This window comes from Acipenser ruthenus, chromosome 50 (genome assembly GCF_902713425.1).
Source record: "Acipenser ruthenus chromosome 50, fAciRut3.2 maternal haplotype, whole genome shotgun sequence".
Lineage (NCBI taxonomy): Eukaryota > Metazoa > Chordata > Actinopteri > Acipenseriformes > Acipenseridae > Acipenser > Acipenser ruthenus.
Window position 1 is genome coordinate 700,604 of NC_081238.1, and position 17,223 is coordinate 717,826.

General features: G+C 45.0%; 1 protein-coding gene across 1 annotated transcript; it reads left to right on the forward strand.

The window, feature by feature from the left end:
* The first annotated feature begins 455 nt into the window (after nt 1-455).
* Nucleotides 456-13,600, forward strand: LOC117404472 (rhodopsin kinase GRK1). The gene is made up of 8 exons (XM_059015296.1): nt 456-960; nt 3,382-4,098; nt 6,896-7,023; nt 7,692-7,849; nt 8,465-8,548; nt 9,776-9,900; nt 11,276-11,477; nt 12,082-13,600. Exons 2-8 carry the CDS (start codon nt 3,400-3,402, stop codon nt 12,372-12,374), a joined length of 1,689 nt encoding a protein of 562 aa, XP_058871279.1. The 5' UTR covers nt 456-960; nt 3,382-3,399; the 3' UTR covers nt 12,375-13,600.
* Nucleotides 13,601-17,223: the final 3,623 nt, after the last annotated feature.

Below are 17,223 nucleotides of genomic sequence, written 5' to 3' on the forward strand. Positions count from 1 at the left end.
CTGAAGCTGACTGATGTCAGTGCCTCTCTCTCCCTCTCTCTCCCTCTCTCTCTCTCTCTCTCTCTCTCTCTCTCTCTCTCTCTCTCTCTCTCTCTCTCTCCCTCTCTCTCTCTCTCTCGGCGGTGGAATTTCTCGGATAAATAAACACAGCCCTGGTCGGATAATGAGCTCTTCGGTTTCCACGGCCGCAATGAGAGCCCCTCGCAGCCGCGTTGAGGTGGTTCGGTAACAGTCCTGAAAGCGCGTCGGGCTGGGCGCGACGCGTGGGGTGTGCGGTGTCGGGTACCGCGGCTCCAGGCTTCCTAAAGCCGCTTCCCAGGAGATTTACCTAACAGCCTTTGACAAGCCTCCTTCCGAAAGATGCAGAGCTCTAATCTAATCCCAGAGGCTAATGGGGAGAGAGAGAGGGAGAGAGAGGGGGAGGGAGGAAAGAGGGGGAGAGAGAGAGAGAGAGGGGGAGAGAGAGAGAGAGAGAGGCAGGCTGTGCGAGCGAGTGGGAGAGCGTGATTTTGAGACATTGTATTTTATTTTATGTAACGTGTGTTGAAATGCTTTGGCAATATTGGATCACTCCTGTCATGTTAATAAAGCCAGTTTGAATTTGAGAGAGAGAGAGAGAGAGAGAGAGAGAGAGAGAGAGAGAGAGACTGCGAGTGTGTGGGAGAGCGTGATTTTGAGACATTGTATTTTATTTTATGTAACGTGTGTTGAAATGCTTTGGCAATATTGGATCATTCCAGTCATGTTAATAAAGCCAGTTTGATTTTGAGAGAGAGAGAGAGAGAGAGAGAGAGAGAGAGAGGGAGGTATGATCTGGGAAGCGATTCTGGAACTAAGAACTAAACAACTGTAGAATAAATTCTATAAAAGGACTAAAATCCTCCGCCGAATTTGGATTTATTTTTACATTGTTTATTTATTTGTTTATTTATTTGTTATCCTTCTTCAGAACAACATAGAGTAAGTTTCAACTCATTTATGTATTATTATTTAATTGTGTGTTTATTTTTGCGCGTTGGTCTGTGTTTTCCACATTACGGCTGTAATTCATAATCTTTACATTATGCGGCCAGGTTATCAAAGAGCAAAAATAAGAGGATGCGATTCAAATGCGGTCAACACTGATACTGAAACTGTACGACAGATTTGTGTTAAAATTCAACATGCTGACTCAAACTTCACAAGAAGTTAACACGGGGACCAGAGTCACAAATTAATTAACCCTTTCGTTATCGGCACTTTATCGCTGGGGTATATTAGTTACTGTATGAACATCGGAACTTACCCCTGTTACTATATTCATATTTATATTAGATTTAAATGAATCTATTTCCTGCTCTGAATTGAAAGTGTTTTCAAGTACACTGTAAAACAAACCTGTGCATTTACGGTGCATTTACCTAAATATCGACCTAATAAAACTGTATTTGCACATTCATTCTAGTCTATATTATTAAAGCTACATCGTTTTTTAAAAGTGTGTTACACTAATATTGAACAATGAACCCATGTCAATATTAAAATAAATTTACTGTAAAAATACGATTTGTTTTTACAGTGTAAAGGGTTGACCAATATAAAGTGAACTGAATGTAACGTTTTCATTTGCTATTTCATTTATGTATCCTACCTAATATATAGACAGATAGATAGATAGATAGATAGATAGACAGATAGATAGACAGATAGATAGATAGATAGATAGATAGATAGATAGATAGATATTTATATGGATAGATAGATAGATAGATAGATAGATAGATAGATAGATAGATAGATAGATAGTTGGGCTTCAGTGAGTTACAGGAAAATAATTCCATCTAGGGTTTCTGTGACATCATAAATTACCTCTCTGTGACCAAAAATGTTGCTTCATGAAGTCGAGTGAAACCTGCTGAATAATGTCACGTTAACATATTGAATCACACACCGCTTTGTAGTTTTCCCGTAGACTTAACTGAAGAACTGACAAATTGAAAAATGCGACATTTCAAAAATCTAACATGAAATACTACTGTACTGCTATTATGGCTTCCGGTATAGACTTTTGCGAGATCATGTTGTAGTGTCTTTGATTACAGATGTTAAATAAAAGATCTAAATTAATATAGTTTGTTTTTGTTTTTTTTTTTAAATTACATCTCAATCCTAAAATTCTAGGTGATGCGAAACTTTTAGCCAGAGCTGCAGTAGCCCTTTCAGTGTATCAGCGTCCAGTCCAAATGGCAAATAATATTAAATAATTGTTACTACTGTAGCCCCACAGAATATCCAGGAGGATTCTCTGCAATGCTGTGCAATGCTCTAAAACCCAGCTGTGGTTTCTCAGGGGATTGGGTTGACCTCAATAGAAAACAGTCGTGGCGTTTGCCTCAATACCCCGATGATGGGAACAGTTGTCTGCTTGACTCTGATCTGGGTGTCAGGGATAATCAAAGAACATCCAGTCTCGTAATGCCAAGACACAGAGGAAGGAAGAGCGCAGCGCTTAAGGGAATCCCTGTGCGGATTTCCTAAGTCTGTAAGTAGAGGCAAGTTGCAATCATAGACACCTGCACAGCTTCCTTATAACCTGACAGGCTTATCAGAGTGCGGTCAGCCTCCCATCCGAGACATCTGTGGGGCGCTGGAAGGGCATGATCAAAGTCTGGAGAAGAGTGATGCAAAATTAGAGCAGTTATTGTGTTTACACCATGTAGAGCGTGACAGACAGACAGGCTGAGAGGCAGGCAGGCAGACAGACAGACAGACAGACAGGCAGGCAGGCAGACAGACAGACAGACAGGCAGACAGACAGACAGACACGCAGGCAGACAGACAGACACACAGGCAGGCAGGCAGGCATGCAGACACAGACAGACAGACAGACAGACACGCAGGCAGGCAGACACACAGACAGGCAGGCAGACGGATAGACAGACAGACACACAGGCCGGCAGGCAGGCAGACAGAGACAAGCAGACAGACAGACAGACAGATACAAAGACAGACACACAAACAAGGCAGTTATCGTGTTCACCACGTGTGACATGAAGGCACTAGAGCCCAAACGCTGGTCTGCTTGACTCAGTCTCTTCTAGTTTCAATAACACTGATGAAGGCACTGGAGCCCAAACGCTGGCCTGCTTGACTCAGTCTCTTATAGTTTCAATAACACTGATGAAGGCACTAGAGCCCAAACGCTGGTCTGCTTGATGCAGTTTAGTTTCAATAACACTAATGAAGGCACTGGAGCCCAAACGCTGGTCTGTTTGCCTCAGTCTCTTATAGTTTCAATAACGCTGATGAAGGCGCTAGAGCCCAAACGCTGGTCTGCTTGACTCGGCCTCTTCTAGTCTTCCTGGGACTACAGTCGATCACTGCCTCCTCTCTCCCCTGCAGTAACCACACAGCTTCAAGATGGACATCGGTGGCCTGGAGACCGTGGTGGCCAATTCGGCCTACGTGGCGGCTCGCGGGAGCGTGGACGGCAACGCGGCGGCCACCATGCGCGACAAGAAGATGCGGGCCAAGCTGAAGCTGCCGCACATCACGCAGTGCGGGCACCTGAAGGACACGGTGGACCAGACCTTCGATTCCATGTGCGTCAAGCAGCCCATCGGCAAGAGGCTCTTCCAGCAGTACCTGGAGGGGGAAGAAGCCTTCAAGACGGCCGCGGAGCTCTGGAAGAAGATCGAGGACTACACCACGTCCGAGGAGAAGGACCGGCCCCAGAAGGCCCAGAAGATGGTCAACAAGTTCTACGACTCGGCCTCCAAGACCTTCTGCAGCTTCCTGGAGGAGAAGGCGGTGAGCCGGGTCAGGGAGGACCACAAGCACAGCCGAGGAGACCTGTTCAAGGAGACGGAGCAGCAGCTGCTCAAGCACCTGGAGGAGAAGGCTCTGGAGGCTTACAAGGGCAGCCTGTTCTTCCTGCGGTTCCTGCAGTTCAAGTGGCTGGAGGGGCAGTCCGTGGCGGAGGAGTGGTTCATGGATTTCCGCGTCTTGGGGAAGGGCGGCTTCGGCGAGGTCCACGCCTGCCAGATGAAGGCAACCGGCAAGATGTACGCCAACAAGAAGCTGAACAAGAAGAGGCTGAAGAAACGCAACGGCTACGAGGTACGACTGGTGAAAGCACAGCACAGTGTAATACAGCACAGCGAACGCATGGTAAAGCATAGAGAGGTCTGGTAAAGCATAGGGAAGCATTGTAAAGCACAGAGAGGTGTGGTAAAGCATAGGGAAGCATTGTAAAGCACAGAGAGGTATGGTAAAGCATAGGGAAGCAATGTAAAGCACAGAGAGGTATGGTAAAGCATAGGGAAGCATTGTAAAGTACAGGGAGGTGTGGTAAAGCATAGGCAAGCATTGTAAAGCATAGAGAGGTGTGGTAAAGCACAGGGAAGCATTGTAAAGCACAGAGAGGTGTGGTAAAGCATATTGAAGCATTGTAAAGCACAGAGAGGTGTGGTAAAGCATAGGGAAGCATTGTAAAGCACAGAGAGGTCTGGTAAAGCATAGGGAAGCATTGTAAAGCACAGAGAGGTCTGGTAAAGCATAGGGAAGCATTGTAAAGCACAGAGAGGTGTGGTAAAGCATAGGGAAGCATTGTAAAGCACAGAGAGGTGTGGTAAAGCATAGGGAAGCATTGTAAAGCACAGAGAGGTATGGTAAAGCATAGGGAAGCATTGTAAAGCACAGAGAGGTCTGGTAAAGCATAGGGAAGCATTGTAAAGCACAGAGAGGTAAATGCATAGCATAACCATGGGAAAAGCATGGGGGGAAAACTGCATAAATACTGTACATTTTCTCCTTAACATACTAAAGTTTTCCAAGAATCCATCAAAAAAGCCGCCTAACCGTTATGCTTAAGATATGCTCTGGAAACAAAAATCCTAAATGATTAGATCCGGTGCCTGTTTGTTTTCCACTGAACCCCAGTGTGCATTGTGTGGGAGGACGGTCTCATCTCTGGGGTTCAGGGAGCCAGTAATCACTGGATTGCAAACCTGATCTCTTGTTAACGGCAGCGCGTTTTTGGCAACATTGAGTTTGCTTTTTTCAATTACCTCCCCGCGTCGGCATCCCACTTTCACAGCATGCGTGGGGCTTGTGTGTGCCGGGGTTAAATACGTTTAAAGTAAGAGATGTATTTTTACCAGGGGGATCTGGAGAGAGAGAGAGAGGGAGGGAGGGAGGGAGAGAGAGAGAGAGAGAGGAAGGAGATTGTCTGAGTTATTTAAGTGCAGTGAATTAGCCGGCGCTAATCAGGACCGATTTACTCAAGGCAAAGAGGCTTGGGGCTTTTTAAAAAACTCTGAAAAGCTGCTCAGGGTCGAAACCACAGGCAGGCGGGAGGCAGAGCCGTGTCCAAACTAATTGATCTGCATCTCGTCAGGGAATTAGAGGGCAATGGAGATTAACCTGGAGCGGCCCAACGCACAGGGACGAGAGGGGGAGCTTCCTCTGTGCATCGGGTCATACTACCTGGGATGGGGGTTCTCATTAGATTATTATTATTATTATTATTTATTTCTTAGCAGACGCCCTTATCCAGGGCGATTTACAATCGTAAACAAAAATACATTTCAAGAATCACAGTATCGTGTCACCATGTATATGACAAAATATGATTCAATAACGGAGCAGATAACAATGTCAGTGATAGTTACATCAGGATATAATTAATTTATTATTATTATTATTATTATTATTATTATTATTATTATTATTATTATTATTATTATTATTATTATTATCGTTGCTCTGGAGAAGGTAACGAGAAGGGCGAACAAGGCTGATCCCAGGACTTAATAACATGAGCTGCGAGGAGAAGTTAAAAGAATGAAATCTCTTCAGCCTGGAAGAAAGAAAGGGTAAAGGGGGACTCTAGAATCATAAGGGGTCTAGATAAAGTCAACCCAAAACACAACTGAAACTTTAGCAGCGAGAGAAAAACAGGAGCATAAATGGAAGCCGACTGGCGTTTAGGACAGAAGGTAGGAAGCAGTTTTTTTACACAGAGAGTTATAAATGCATGGACTAGCCGACAAGACAAAGTCTCTAAAACACTGGGAGAGTTTAAAAAAAGTCGAGATTCTGTGCTTTTTAATCAGTAGAGGAGAATGGTGTGCTAACGAGTGACGGGCCTTGATTGGCTGAATGGCCTTTTTCTCGTTCCCAAACCTTTCTAATCTACCCATTATTTATAATACGTTTCTAAGTGTTCGCTGGCTGCCATGGTTTCCGTTACCATAGAAACAGAATGTTTGATGTCATAGTGAATGTATTATTCCCATTGGTTTTGCAAGACTGAGTTTTCACCGGCTCACCATTTAGAAATCTCCAGACAAGCTCAAAGCAGGTCAAAAGCAGGTAAAGTCAGATTTAGAGAAACTCTCAATATTCAACTCAGAACAACCACAAAATATTAAGAGGGACGTAATAAAAAAAATGACATCTGAAAGTCTAATACGATAAACGATATCAAGCCTTCAGATCCCTCAAATCCCAGTTGCACACTCTCAGACTTTCCTGTTAGGAGGATTAAAAACAGGTTGGCTCTCAGCATTTCCTAATCCGCCAACAGCAGAACGGGCAGCTCCAGGGCTGTACGTGATTGGCCGGCTGCCCCCACAGCCATTACAGGATTGGACGGTGCTCCTGTCACTCATCAGCAGATCAGCGTGAGGGGACTAGAAAGCTGGCAAGGCTTTGTAGTTATTTTTACTGTGAAAGACTAGGGGCTATGATTGAAACATGGTTTTAAAAATAGACGGTTGTGTTGGCTGTGATCCATTAACATGGTCTGGGAAGTGGCGTGGAATTCTGGGAGTTGTAGTCTTCAGTAATGAGAGCGGTGGTAGTTCTATGGACTACGACTGTTCTGCAGCTGATGCCTAAGTGTGTCTTGCAGGGAGCCATCGTGGAGAAGCGAATCCTGGCGAAGGTCCACAGTCGGTTCATTGTGACCCTGGCGTACGCTTTCCAGACCAAGCTTGACCTCTGCCTTGTGATGACCATCATGAACGGGGGCGACCTCAGGTATGGGAGAGATCGTAATTTCAACCTACTAGCGCGCCTTCGTCACACTTCAGGTATCTGCAGAACCGCTTACCCGATTGCCAGGAAGCATTGTTTCGCAGATTGAGGCTGTCAGATTCTGGGGTTATGGTGGGTGGGTATAACTGCGAAATCTCTTTGCAGATTGTGATTGTGAACCTGTGATTGTTCATTCACGTTCAGTCCTGAAGTTCAGAATTGGACACAGTGCTTTGTAGTTAAGTTCTGTCTCACCAGCGCATTATACAATCTCATCATGAACCAGACAGCAAGACACATGGTTGTCGTTTTTTGGGGGATGCATGTTACTGGCATGTTTGCTTTAAACTGAGGCTGCATGGCATCAGATGGGCTTGTGCTGGCTGTGCTGAGCTGTGATAATTAAATCACTTTCAATCAAGAGAGAGAGAGAGGAGGAAGAAGGGGGAGAGTGAGAGGGGAGAGGGGAGAGGGGGAGAGGGGGAGAGGGGGAGAGGGGGAGAGGGGGAGGGGGAGAGCGAGAGGGGGAGAGAGGGAGGAGAGAGAGAGAGGGGTGAGAGGGAGAGGGGTAGAGCGAGAGAGGGGTGGGGAGGTCGCCGGTTCGAGCCTAGCCTCTGCCCTGTCACACTGGGTTGAGTTATGTGTTTCTTTTTGTTTTTTTTACGTGGCAGGTTTCATGTTTACAATGTGGATGAGAAGAACCCTGGTTTCGGGGAGGACCGGGCCTGTTTCTACACGGCCCAGATCATCTGTGGGCTAGAGCATCTGCACCAGCACAGGATCATCTACAGGGACCTGAAACCAGAGAATGTGCTGCTGGATGATGCAGGTGAGCCATCCATTCAATACTGAGACCAACCCTAACCCTAACCCTAACCCTAGCTCCAGCTCCAACCCTAGCCCTATCTAAATACTACTGTACCACTATTATGGCTTCCGGTACACTTTTTGCGATACCATGTTGTAGTTTCTTTGATTGCATGACGTTAAATAAAATATCTAAATTATGTTCATATAGTTTATCAGTTCCTCTGTATCCTGTTTTCTGAGTTGGAAGCCATGCATTATTACAATTTGCTTTGCTTTTACTATGGGAAACTCTTATAAGGGTTAGTTTACTCTGTTTTTAATATGCTTTACCACACCTCTCTGTGCTTTACAATGCTTCCCTATGCTTTACCAGACCTCTCTGTGCTTTACAATGCTTCCCTATGCTTTACCAGACCTCTCTGTGCTTTACAATGCTTCCCTATGCTTTACCACACCTCTCTGTGCTTTACAATGCTTCCCTATGCTTTACCAGACCTCTCTGTGCTTTACAATGCTTCCCTATGCTTTACCAGACCTATCTGTGCTTTACAATGCTTCCCTATGCTTTACCATACCTCTCTGTGCTTTACAATGCTTCCCTATGCTTTACCAGACCTCTCTGTGCTTGTCCCAGGACACGTGCGGATCTCAGACTTGGGTCTGGCCACAGAGCTGCCGGAAGGACAGGACAAGACGAAAGGCTACGCAGGCACACCAGGTCAGCACGGCGGCGCAGTTTGTCAATTTGTTGGCTGGAAAAAGGCTCCAGGAAAATCCACAGTCATTTCCTTATTGCTGCAAGACTGATGCCAGTTTGACAAAGCACTGCCAGCCCTTGGCAGGGTGCTAGCTAGCAAGCTATTTTAATTCGTACCAGTTTCCCAAAACAGTGTTTTAAGATAGAATGATAGAGTTTAGCAGAAATCCACTCAGTAAGTCTTTGATTAAAGCATGGGTGGCCAACACTGTTTGTATTGTGTGTTCTGTGTGTTAGTGTGTCAGTGTGTTCAATGCCCCTCTGGTTTGTATTGTGTGTGTCAGTGTGTATTGTGTGTTCAGTGTGTCAGTGTGTTCAATGCTCCTCTGGTTTGTATCGTGTGTGTCAGTATGTATTGTGTGTGTCAGTGTGTATTGTGTGTTAGTGTGTCAGTGTGTTCAATGCTCCTCTGGTTTGAATCGTGTGTGTCAGTGTGTATTGTGTGTATTGTGTGTTCAGTGTGTCAGTGTGTTCAATGCTCCTCTGGTTTGTACCGTGTGTGTCAGTGTGTATTGTGTGTGTCAGTGTGTATTGTGTGTGTCAGTGTGTTCAATGCTCCTCTGGTTTGAATCGTGTGTGTCAGTGTGTATTGTGTGTTCAGTGTGTCAGTGTGTTCAATGCTCCTCTGGTTTGTACCGTGTGTGTCAGTGTGTATTGTGTGTGTCAGTGTGTATTGTGTGTATTGTGTGTTCAGTGTGTCAGTGTGTTCAATGCCCCTCTGGTTTGTATTGTGTGTGTCAGTGTGTATCGTGTGTGTCAGTGTGTATTGTGTGTATTGTGTGTTCAGTGTGTCAGTGTGTATTGTGTGTATTGTGTGTTAGTGTGTCAGTGTGTTCAATGCCCCTCTGGTTTGTATCGTGTGTGTCAGTGTGTATTGTGTGTATTGTGTGTTAGTGTGTCAGTGTGTTCAATGCCCCTCTGGTTTGTATCGTGTGTGTCAGTGTGTATTGTGTGTATTGTGTGTTCAGTGTGTCAGTGTGTATTGTGTGTATTGTGTGTTAGTGTGTCAGTGTGTTCAATGCCCCTCTGGTTTGTATCGTGTGTGTCAGTGTGTATTGTGTGTATTGTGTGTTAGTGTGTCAGTGTGTTCAATGCTCCTCTGGTTTGTATCGTGTGTGTCAGTGTGTATTGTGTGTATTGTGTGTTCAGTGTGTCAGTGTGCTCAGTGCCCCTCTGGTCTGTGTTCAGGTTTCATGGCTCCGGAGCTGTTGAAGAATGAAGCCTATGACTACAGCGTGGATTACTTCACTCTGGGGGTCACCCTGTACGAGATGATCGCAGCCAAGGGCCCATTCAGGAGTCGAGGAGAGAAGGTGCGTCCCTAGGGGCCCCCACACTGAACCTGGGGTTCAGGAGACTCTACGGGGGGGGGGGGGGGGGGGGGGGGGGGTGTCTCATTGGGCCTCTGCAAGATGAGTTATTAATGTAAAAAAAATAGCTCTTGGCAATAATGTGTGAAATTGCCTTTACCTGTTACATGACTGCTGTAGTTCCCCAGTAGGTAGGTAGGGTTGATGCACTAATGTCATGATACGGGCTATATCACGATATAGATCAGGATACGGTCTATATCACGATATACATGCGATGGTCCTGGTGGGCTACTTGTGTGATGATGCAGAATAAGACGACATGATGATTTAATGATGGAGATTAAGATTAGTTAGAGGAGCGTGCATTCATAACTACAAACGATGCAGAGCGCTATCACCATGCGTCATGTGAAGAAAGTAGCCCTGTTCGTGGATCTGAGTTTCTCTGAGTTTCTCTGAGTTTCTTTGCAGTCCGAATCTGCGGATAACGGAATTCCCGGGAAATCGCTGAATTTTCAGGCTCCCGCGCAATTGGAAGTCTTCCACGGATTCACCGTGTTCTGCAGCCGCGTCGTCATCAGAATTCTCCTAAACAGACTGCGGAAGCGACCTGCAAATATAGAACTTAGCTGTTCAGTTCTAGTTTTGTTAAATGTTCAGAAGTTTCGTCTCCTTCAGAAAGTAGGAGTGATGTTTATCCTGTTACACTTTCACCGAGGTGCTGAGGTTAACAAACTCTGTGTGTGTGTGTGTGTGTGTCTCTGTGCGTGCGTGCGTGTCCGTGCGTGTGTGTGTGTGTCTCTGTGTGTGTGTGTGTGTGCGTGTGTGTGTGTGTGCGTGTCTCTGTGCGTGCGTGCGTGTCCGTGCGTGTGTGTGTGTCTCTGTGTGTGTGTGTGTGTGTGTCCGTGTGTGTGTGTGTGTGTCTCTGTGCGTGCGTGTGTCCGTGTGTGTGTGTGTGTGTGTGTCCGTGCGTGTGTGTGTGTGCGTGTGTGTCCGTGCGTGTGTGTGTGCGTGTGTGTGTGTGTGTGCGTGCGTGTGTTTGCGTGCGTGTGCGTGCGTGCATGCGTGTGTGTGTGCGTGTGTGTCTATGTGTGTGCATGCATGTGTGTGTGCGTGTGTGTGTGTGTGCGTGTGTGTGTGCACGCGTGTGTGTCTGTGTGTGTGCGTGCGTGCGTGTGTGCGTGCGTGTGTGTGTGTGTGTGCGTGTGTGTGTCTGTGTGTGTGCGTGCGTGCGTGCGTGTGTGTGTGTGCGTGTGTGTGTCTGTGTGTGTGCGTGCGTGCGTGTGTATGTGTGTGCGTGCGTGCGTGCGTGCGTGTGTATGTGTGTGCGTGCGTGCGTGCGTGCGTGTGTATGTGTGTGCGTGCGTCTCGGCAGGTAGAAAACAAGGAGGTGACTCGGCGCATCCTGAACGATCCCGTCTCGTACCCGGAGACGTTCAGCAGCGACTGCAAGCTCCTGTGTGAGGCTCTGATGGAGAAGGACCCTGCCAAGCGCCTGGGCTTCAAGGACAACCAGTGTGTGGAGCTCAAGGACCACCCCTACTTCAAGACACTCAACTGGGGTCGACTCGAAGCAGGTACTGGCAAGGTGTATTACAATGCATCCCTATGCTTTACCAGACCTCTCTGTGCTTTACAATGCTTCCCTATGCTTTACCACACCTCTCTGTGCTTTACAATGCTTCCCTATGCTTTACCAGACCTCTCTGTGCTTTACAATGCTTCCCTATGCTTTACCACACCTCTCTGTGCTTTACAATGCATCCCTATGCTTTACCAGACCTCTCTGTGCTTTACAATGCTTCCCTATGCTTTACCAGACCTCTCTGTGCTTTACAATGCTTCCTATGCTTTACCAGACCTCTCTGTGCTTCACAATGCTTCCCTATGCTTTACCACACCTCTCTGTGCTTTACAATGCTTCCCTATGCTTTACCAGACCTCTCTGTGCTTTACAATGCTTCCCTATGCTTTACCAGACCTGTCTGTGCTTTACAATGCTTCCCTATGCTTTACCAGATCTCTCTGTGCTTTACAATGCTTCCCTATGCTTTACCAGACCTGTCTGTGCTTTACAATGCTTCCCTATGCTTTACCACACCTCCCTGTGCTTTACCACGCTGTCCCTGTGCTGTATTGCTGTCTCTAGGGGAAGCTGATCCCTGTCTGTGTTCCCCTCAGGTCTCATGGACCCCCCCTTCGTTCCGGACCCCAAGATGGTTTACGCGAAGGACATCAGTGACGTGGGGGCCTTCTCCACCATCAAGGGCGTGGTGCTGGACGACAAAGACAAGGAGTTCTACGAGGACTTCTCTTCGGGGAACATCCCCATCCCCTGGCAGGAGGAGATGGTGGAGACGGGGGTCTTCGGGGAGCTGAACGCCTGGGGAGCCAAGGGGAGCACCCCCAACGACCTCCGCTACGACTACGTGCCCCCAACGGAGAGCAAGTCAGGGACCTGCCTGCTTCTCTGAAGACATCCCACGTGAGGGATCTGCAGCGCAGGGCTCCTGAGCTCTGTACGTCTCTTTGAGATCCACAGTCAGTCTCTCTCTTGAACTATTGAAAGCCGCGGTATTCAATTCTATCCCTCGAGATCCAGTCCAGTCCAGTCCAGGTTTTTACTCCAAGCAGGTTCTGTTTGTTAATTCAACCTGCTGAGAGGCAGTTAAGTAAGGTTTGGCCAAAAGTTTTGCATCATCATCCTATATAATTTTGCTTCATAAAGTGGAATGAAACCTGCTGGATAATGTAACGTTAACATATTGAATTGCACACCGCTTTGTAGTTTTTCATATACTCACAAATCTAACCTGAAATACTACTGTACCACGATTATGGCTTCCGGTAGACTTATATATATATATATATATTTTAATTATGTCTCAATCCTTAAATTCTAGGTGATGCTAAACTTTTGGCCTCAGCTCTGGGACCTGCTTGGAACAAAGACCAGGGGTCAGATTTGAGTACCCCTAATTCAAAGTGATGGTTGCTTCCAAAATGCTTTCAAAGATATTAACAGCACTACCGTTTGCCATCGAGGTCTGGAGTGCTCTACGCAGCGTGGGTTCAATCATTTACTGGAAGGAAGCAAACTAAACCGGCCGCCAGGTTCCTGAATGCAGCGCGACAGGCAGCGCGTCAAACAGACAAACCCTTGCTGTATTTATTATTTATTATTATTATTATTTATTTCTTAGCAGACGCCCTTATCCAGGGCGACTTACAATCGCAAGCAAATACATTCAAGTGTTACAATACAAGTAATACAATAAGAGCAAGAAATACAGTAACTTTTGTTCAAGTGTGACAAACCACAATTCAATAATACAGCAGATAATAGTGATAGTTACATCAGGATATGATTAAGTACAAAATACTACAGATTAAACACTTGGCAGATTACAATATTCTGAGGTACAGGATTAAATGCAGTAAAATAGGGGGCAGATAAGAGCAAAATAAAGCATATTTAAATGAAGGGTGATAGTGTCCCAGGATACAACAGAGGAGTTCTACAGGTGCTGTTTGAAGAGGTGAGTCTTAAGGAGGCGCCGGAATGTGGTCAGGGACTGGGCAGTCCTGACATCTGTATTTATTTTTAAGTGATAAAAAAAAAAATGTATATTTACACGATTCTTTCGGGGAGATGCATATTACACAGCAGCGGGGCACATTCCCTGGAACTCTGTGATAACCGTGGGAAAAAAAAAAACAGACTTAGCTATACCATGTGTTTCTTTCGAACCTCCACATTTGAGGCTTACATAACAAAAGGTACAGCGGTGAGATTTTGGAATGTTTTAACACTGTTAAAGATCGTGAACTATCCTTGAGAGGGGAGGACAGATCTGACCATCAAATCCCCGCCTCCGCCCCCCACCCCCCCGGTCTTTGTACCTTCGATTACTGGGACTGCTGGTTTTCGTTTCAACCAATCGAACCAGTTATTGGCTTAATTAGTCAAAATTAACAGGTGTCCAGATCTTTAGCCATTGATGATGTAAAGACATCTATAAAACCAGCCGGATAGGGGCCCCTCAGGGCCAGGGTTGGAGACCCCTCTTGTATGGTTAACCATATACACTGTTATTGCAATCTGACACTGTCTTTAGGTGAAGTGCTGGCGCCCTCTGGTGGGTGGAATTGTTACTTCGCTCTTCATTATTATTATTATTATTATTTATTTCTTAGCAGACGCCCTTATCCAGGGTGACTTACAATTGCTACAAGATATCACATTATTTTTACATACAATTACCCATTTATACAGTTGGGTTTTTTACTGGAGCAATCTAGGTAAAGTACCTTGCTCAAGGGTACAGCAGCAGTGTCCCCCACCTGGGATTGAACCCACGACCCTCCGGTCAAGAGTCCAGAGCCCTCACCACTACTCCACACTGCTTCATTAAACAAAAGGAGTTCTTGTTTAAACCTCCCCCAGTTTTCTTCCAGGTAGATAATTAGTCACAGAGACAGAGAGATTGTGACAACTTTGATATAATATGCAGAAAAGTGATCACTTACGCTATGCAAAAATATGGGAGCGCGAAAGGCGAGGAGAGGGGTATTTAAAAAGGATTTGGCCTGTGATCGGTGGGTGGGCTTTACTATATAGAAAAGGGTAGGAAACAGGTGCCATTTTAGCTCTACCTTAGAGTCAAAATTGTGTGTAAACTAGAGAGCAACTGGAGCCAAAATGCCGGACTCTGGGATGCAGTTTCTTATCTACTTGGTGAACCTCCAGTATCTGTAGTGGAAGCGACTGCACTGTGATGCGAAAACAGCCAGGCTTGTAAACTATACTGTATAGAACCTAGAGCAGGTGGCATGTGGCTAAGGTTTCATTACTGACGATTTCCTCTTCTGTATAGCACTTTATAAACCCGTGCATTGACCACAGTATGTGGGCAGTCCTCCAGCGTGTGTGTGTGTGTGTTTGTGTGTGAGAGAAACACATTGTATACTCCAATATTGATGTATATGTGATATCAGGGCAGTGCTGATACTGGCACTTGCCTTCAGGAAGTATTTATATTCACAATCCATTCATTAATGCGTGGATTTCAAAACAAGGCACGTCGTCCTTCCCTCACCTTTACAATGACGTACCAACCAATAGCAATTAAATCACTGTTTTAAAAGCCGATTGGAAGTCCGAGGCGCTGATATTTTTACTGCCGTGAACTGACTGAGTTGTTTTCAGATGAGCGGGACATCTCTCTTCCAATCGGCTCTTAATTGACGTTGATTACTTCGTTGCAAAGGTGAGGGAAGGACAGCCGTTCTTACCGTTCCTATCTGGTGTTTCCCTGTGTTTTTCAGTAGGGTCAGTGCGTTCAATGTGTCTGTTCTGCACCGGTCTACCATTAAGAATACAGGTTTATTTTTTCTAGTAAGCTTTTTCTTGTTTTAAATTTCTCAGCTGCACAATGTCGTGGACAGACAGATACTTAGGAGTGACCTGAAATTATTTTTTTAGGGGCAAGTTTTGGCTTAAGAGCCTTCTTCGTTGTAAACTTTTCAAAGGTAAATGTTTATTTAAAGGTGCATCTGTATTGAATTATTTATAAAACAAATGACAGCAAAAAAATGTTATATATATATATATATATATATATATATATATATATAATGTGCAATATATTTCAGATATAGTTATATATTTAACCCTGTACGATCATGCTCCATAAATCCCAGCTCCGCCTCTTTTTCATTCATAAAAATAATTAAGGACAGCCCACACTCCTATATCTACCGTGATTGGTTAAGAGTTACAATGTAGATTGGGGCCGGGTATGGCTCAAGGCTAGCCACGCCCCTTTTTGTACATTCTTTGTTTTCTTGACCTGTTGGCCAATCAGGATAGACTAGGGGTTGGTCTTTCTCACTGTGGACACACCCCCAAGCATTTTTTTTTTTCTAACTAGTATTTACTGTCCTTTTTGACAACTCACATGGATTTTAATGTACAGCTCCAGGGAACCTACATGATCCCATTGCAGTCATGGATTAAAATCCATTTCTAGAGGGAAATTAAGTTAAAAACTTTAAGGTTTAAATCAGCAACAATATGTAATGGAATTAGTCTACTATAGCTTTTGAAAATCAGTCTGAATCCAGTTGGCTAATACTGTTTTTGAACCCTTATTAAATTTTATCACAGTAAATCTGCAGTTTTTCTGCTCAGTTTCCATGCAGTTTACCATGGTGTGAAACAGTGCCCCTAGTGGTCAGGATGGTGTAGGGCACATTCACGATTGATTTGATTTGATTAGCCTAGAGCAGGGGTGCCCAATTCCGGTCCTGGAGGGCCGGTGTCCTCCTGGCTTTTGTTCCAACTGCCCCCTAAATTACTTAATTGGACCAATCAAGCACTTATTAGAAGCTTAATTGGTCCAATTAAGCAATTTGGTGTACAGTTGGAACAAAAACCAGGAGGGACACCGGCCCTCCAGGACCGGAATTGGGCACCCCTGGCCTAGAGCATTTTACAGCACCGGGGAAGGGAATCCCCATGGCTTTACCGGGATAGCCCCTACAAATGATGCAATCAAGGGGGAGGCGTTCCCCAGTGCTGTAAAACTCTCTAATACAGCTCAGCTGTGGCACATCAGGGTAACAGACTGATCAAATTAACTCCTTTTTTCCTCATAACGTCAACCATAGAATCTGAGATGAAGTGTTTCTGAAGTTATGTATGAATTAAAGGGTACATAAGGACCTTTTTATTTGACTGTGTTTCATGTTCCCATGTGTTGCTGTTTTACGTAAGGTGTGTGTATTGTTTTAATTTTAATTTAATTTTTTTTTATTGTGACCAATTTTTAAATTGCATTCCCTGCCTCAAGGTGGCTTCCCACGTACCCGCATGGACCCATCAGAACTACATTTCCCATCATCCTCCTGCTCACATATGTATCTGAGATGGATTTACCAGTGAGCAGGAGGACGATGGGAAATGTAGTTCTTATGTACCCTTTAAATCCACTGACTAAATGATTTCATTTCTACGTTGAACATTGCTGAATAATAACGTGTTAAAACATGCAGCAGTATTTAAACAGAAATATATACAAGTATAGCTAGCCGAGTATCCGAGAGACTTTTTATTTCTAGCGTGGAACTGTAGAGTATAAATTCGGATTTGTTTAAACCACTCCCGTATCAGAAGATGATGTGACAGGTATTCATCACAATGTATGTTCAAAATAAAATATCGCCAGCATCAGTCTATTTTATCGTCCTGATTTCTTGTTTTTTTTATGTATTTAGTGTGTTTTCAATGATCCCTGATTTACTCCCTAATTTAAAATGTCC

Bases quoted from the DNA above. Each gene is read 5' to 3' on its own strand.
- LOC117404472 (XM_059015296.1), top strand. From the start codon at position 3,400: ATGGACATCGGTGGCCTGGAGACCGTGGTGGCCAATTCGGCCTACGTG. The intron at 7,024-7,691 runs GTATGGGAGAGA...TTTACGTGGCAG, and splicing joins ATGAACGGGGGCGACCTCAG to GTTTCATGTTTACAATGTGG. The intron at 9,901-11,275 runs GTGCGTCCCTAG...GCGTCTCGGCAG, and splicing joins TCAGGAGTCGAGGAGAGAAG to GTAGAAAACAAGGAGGTGAC.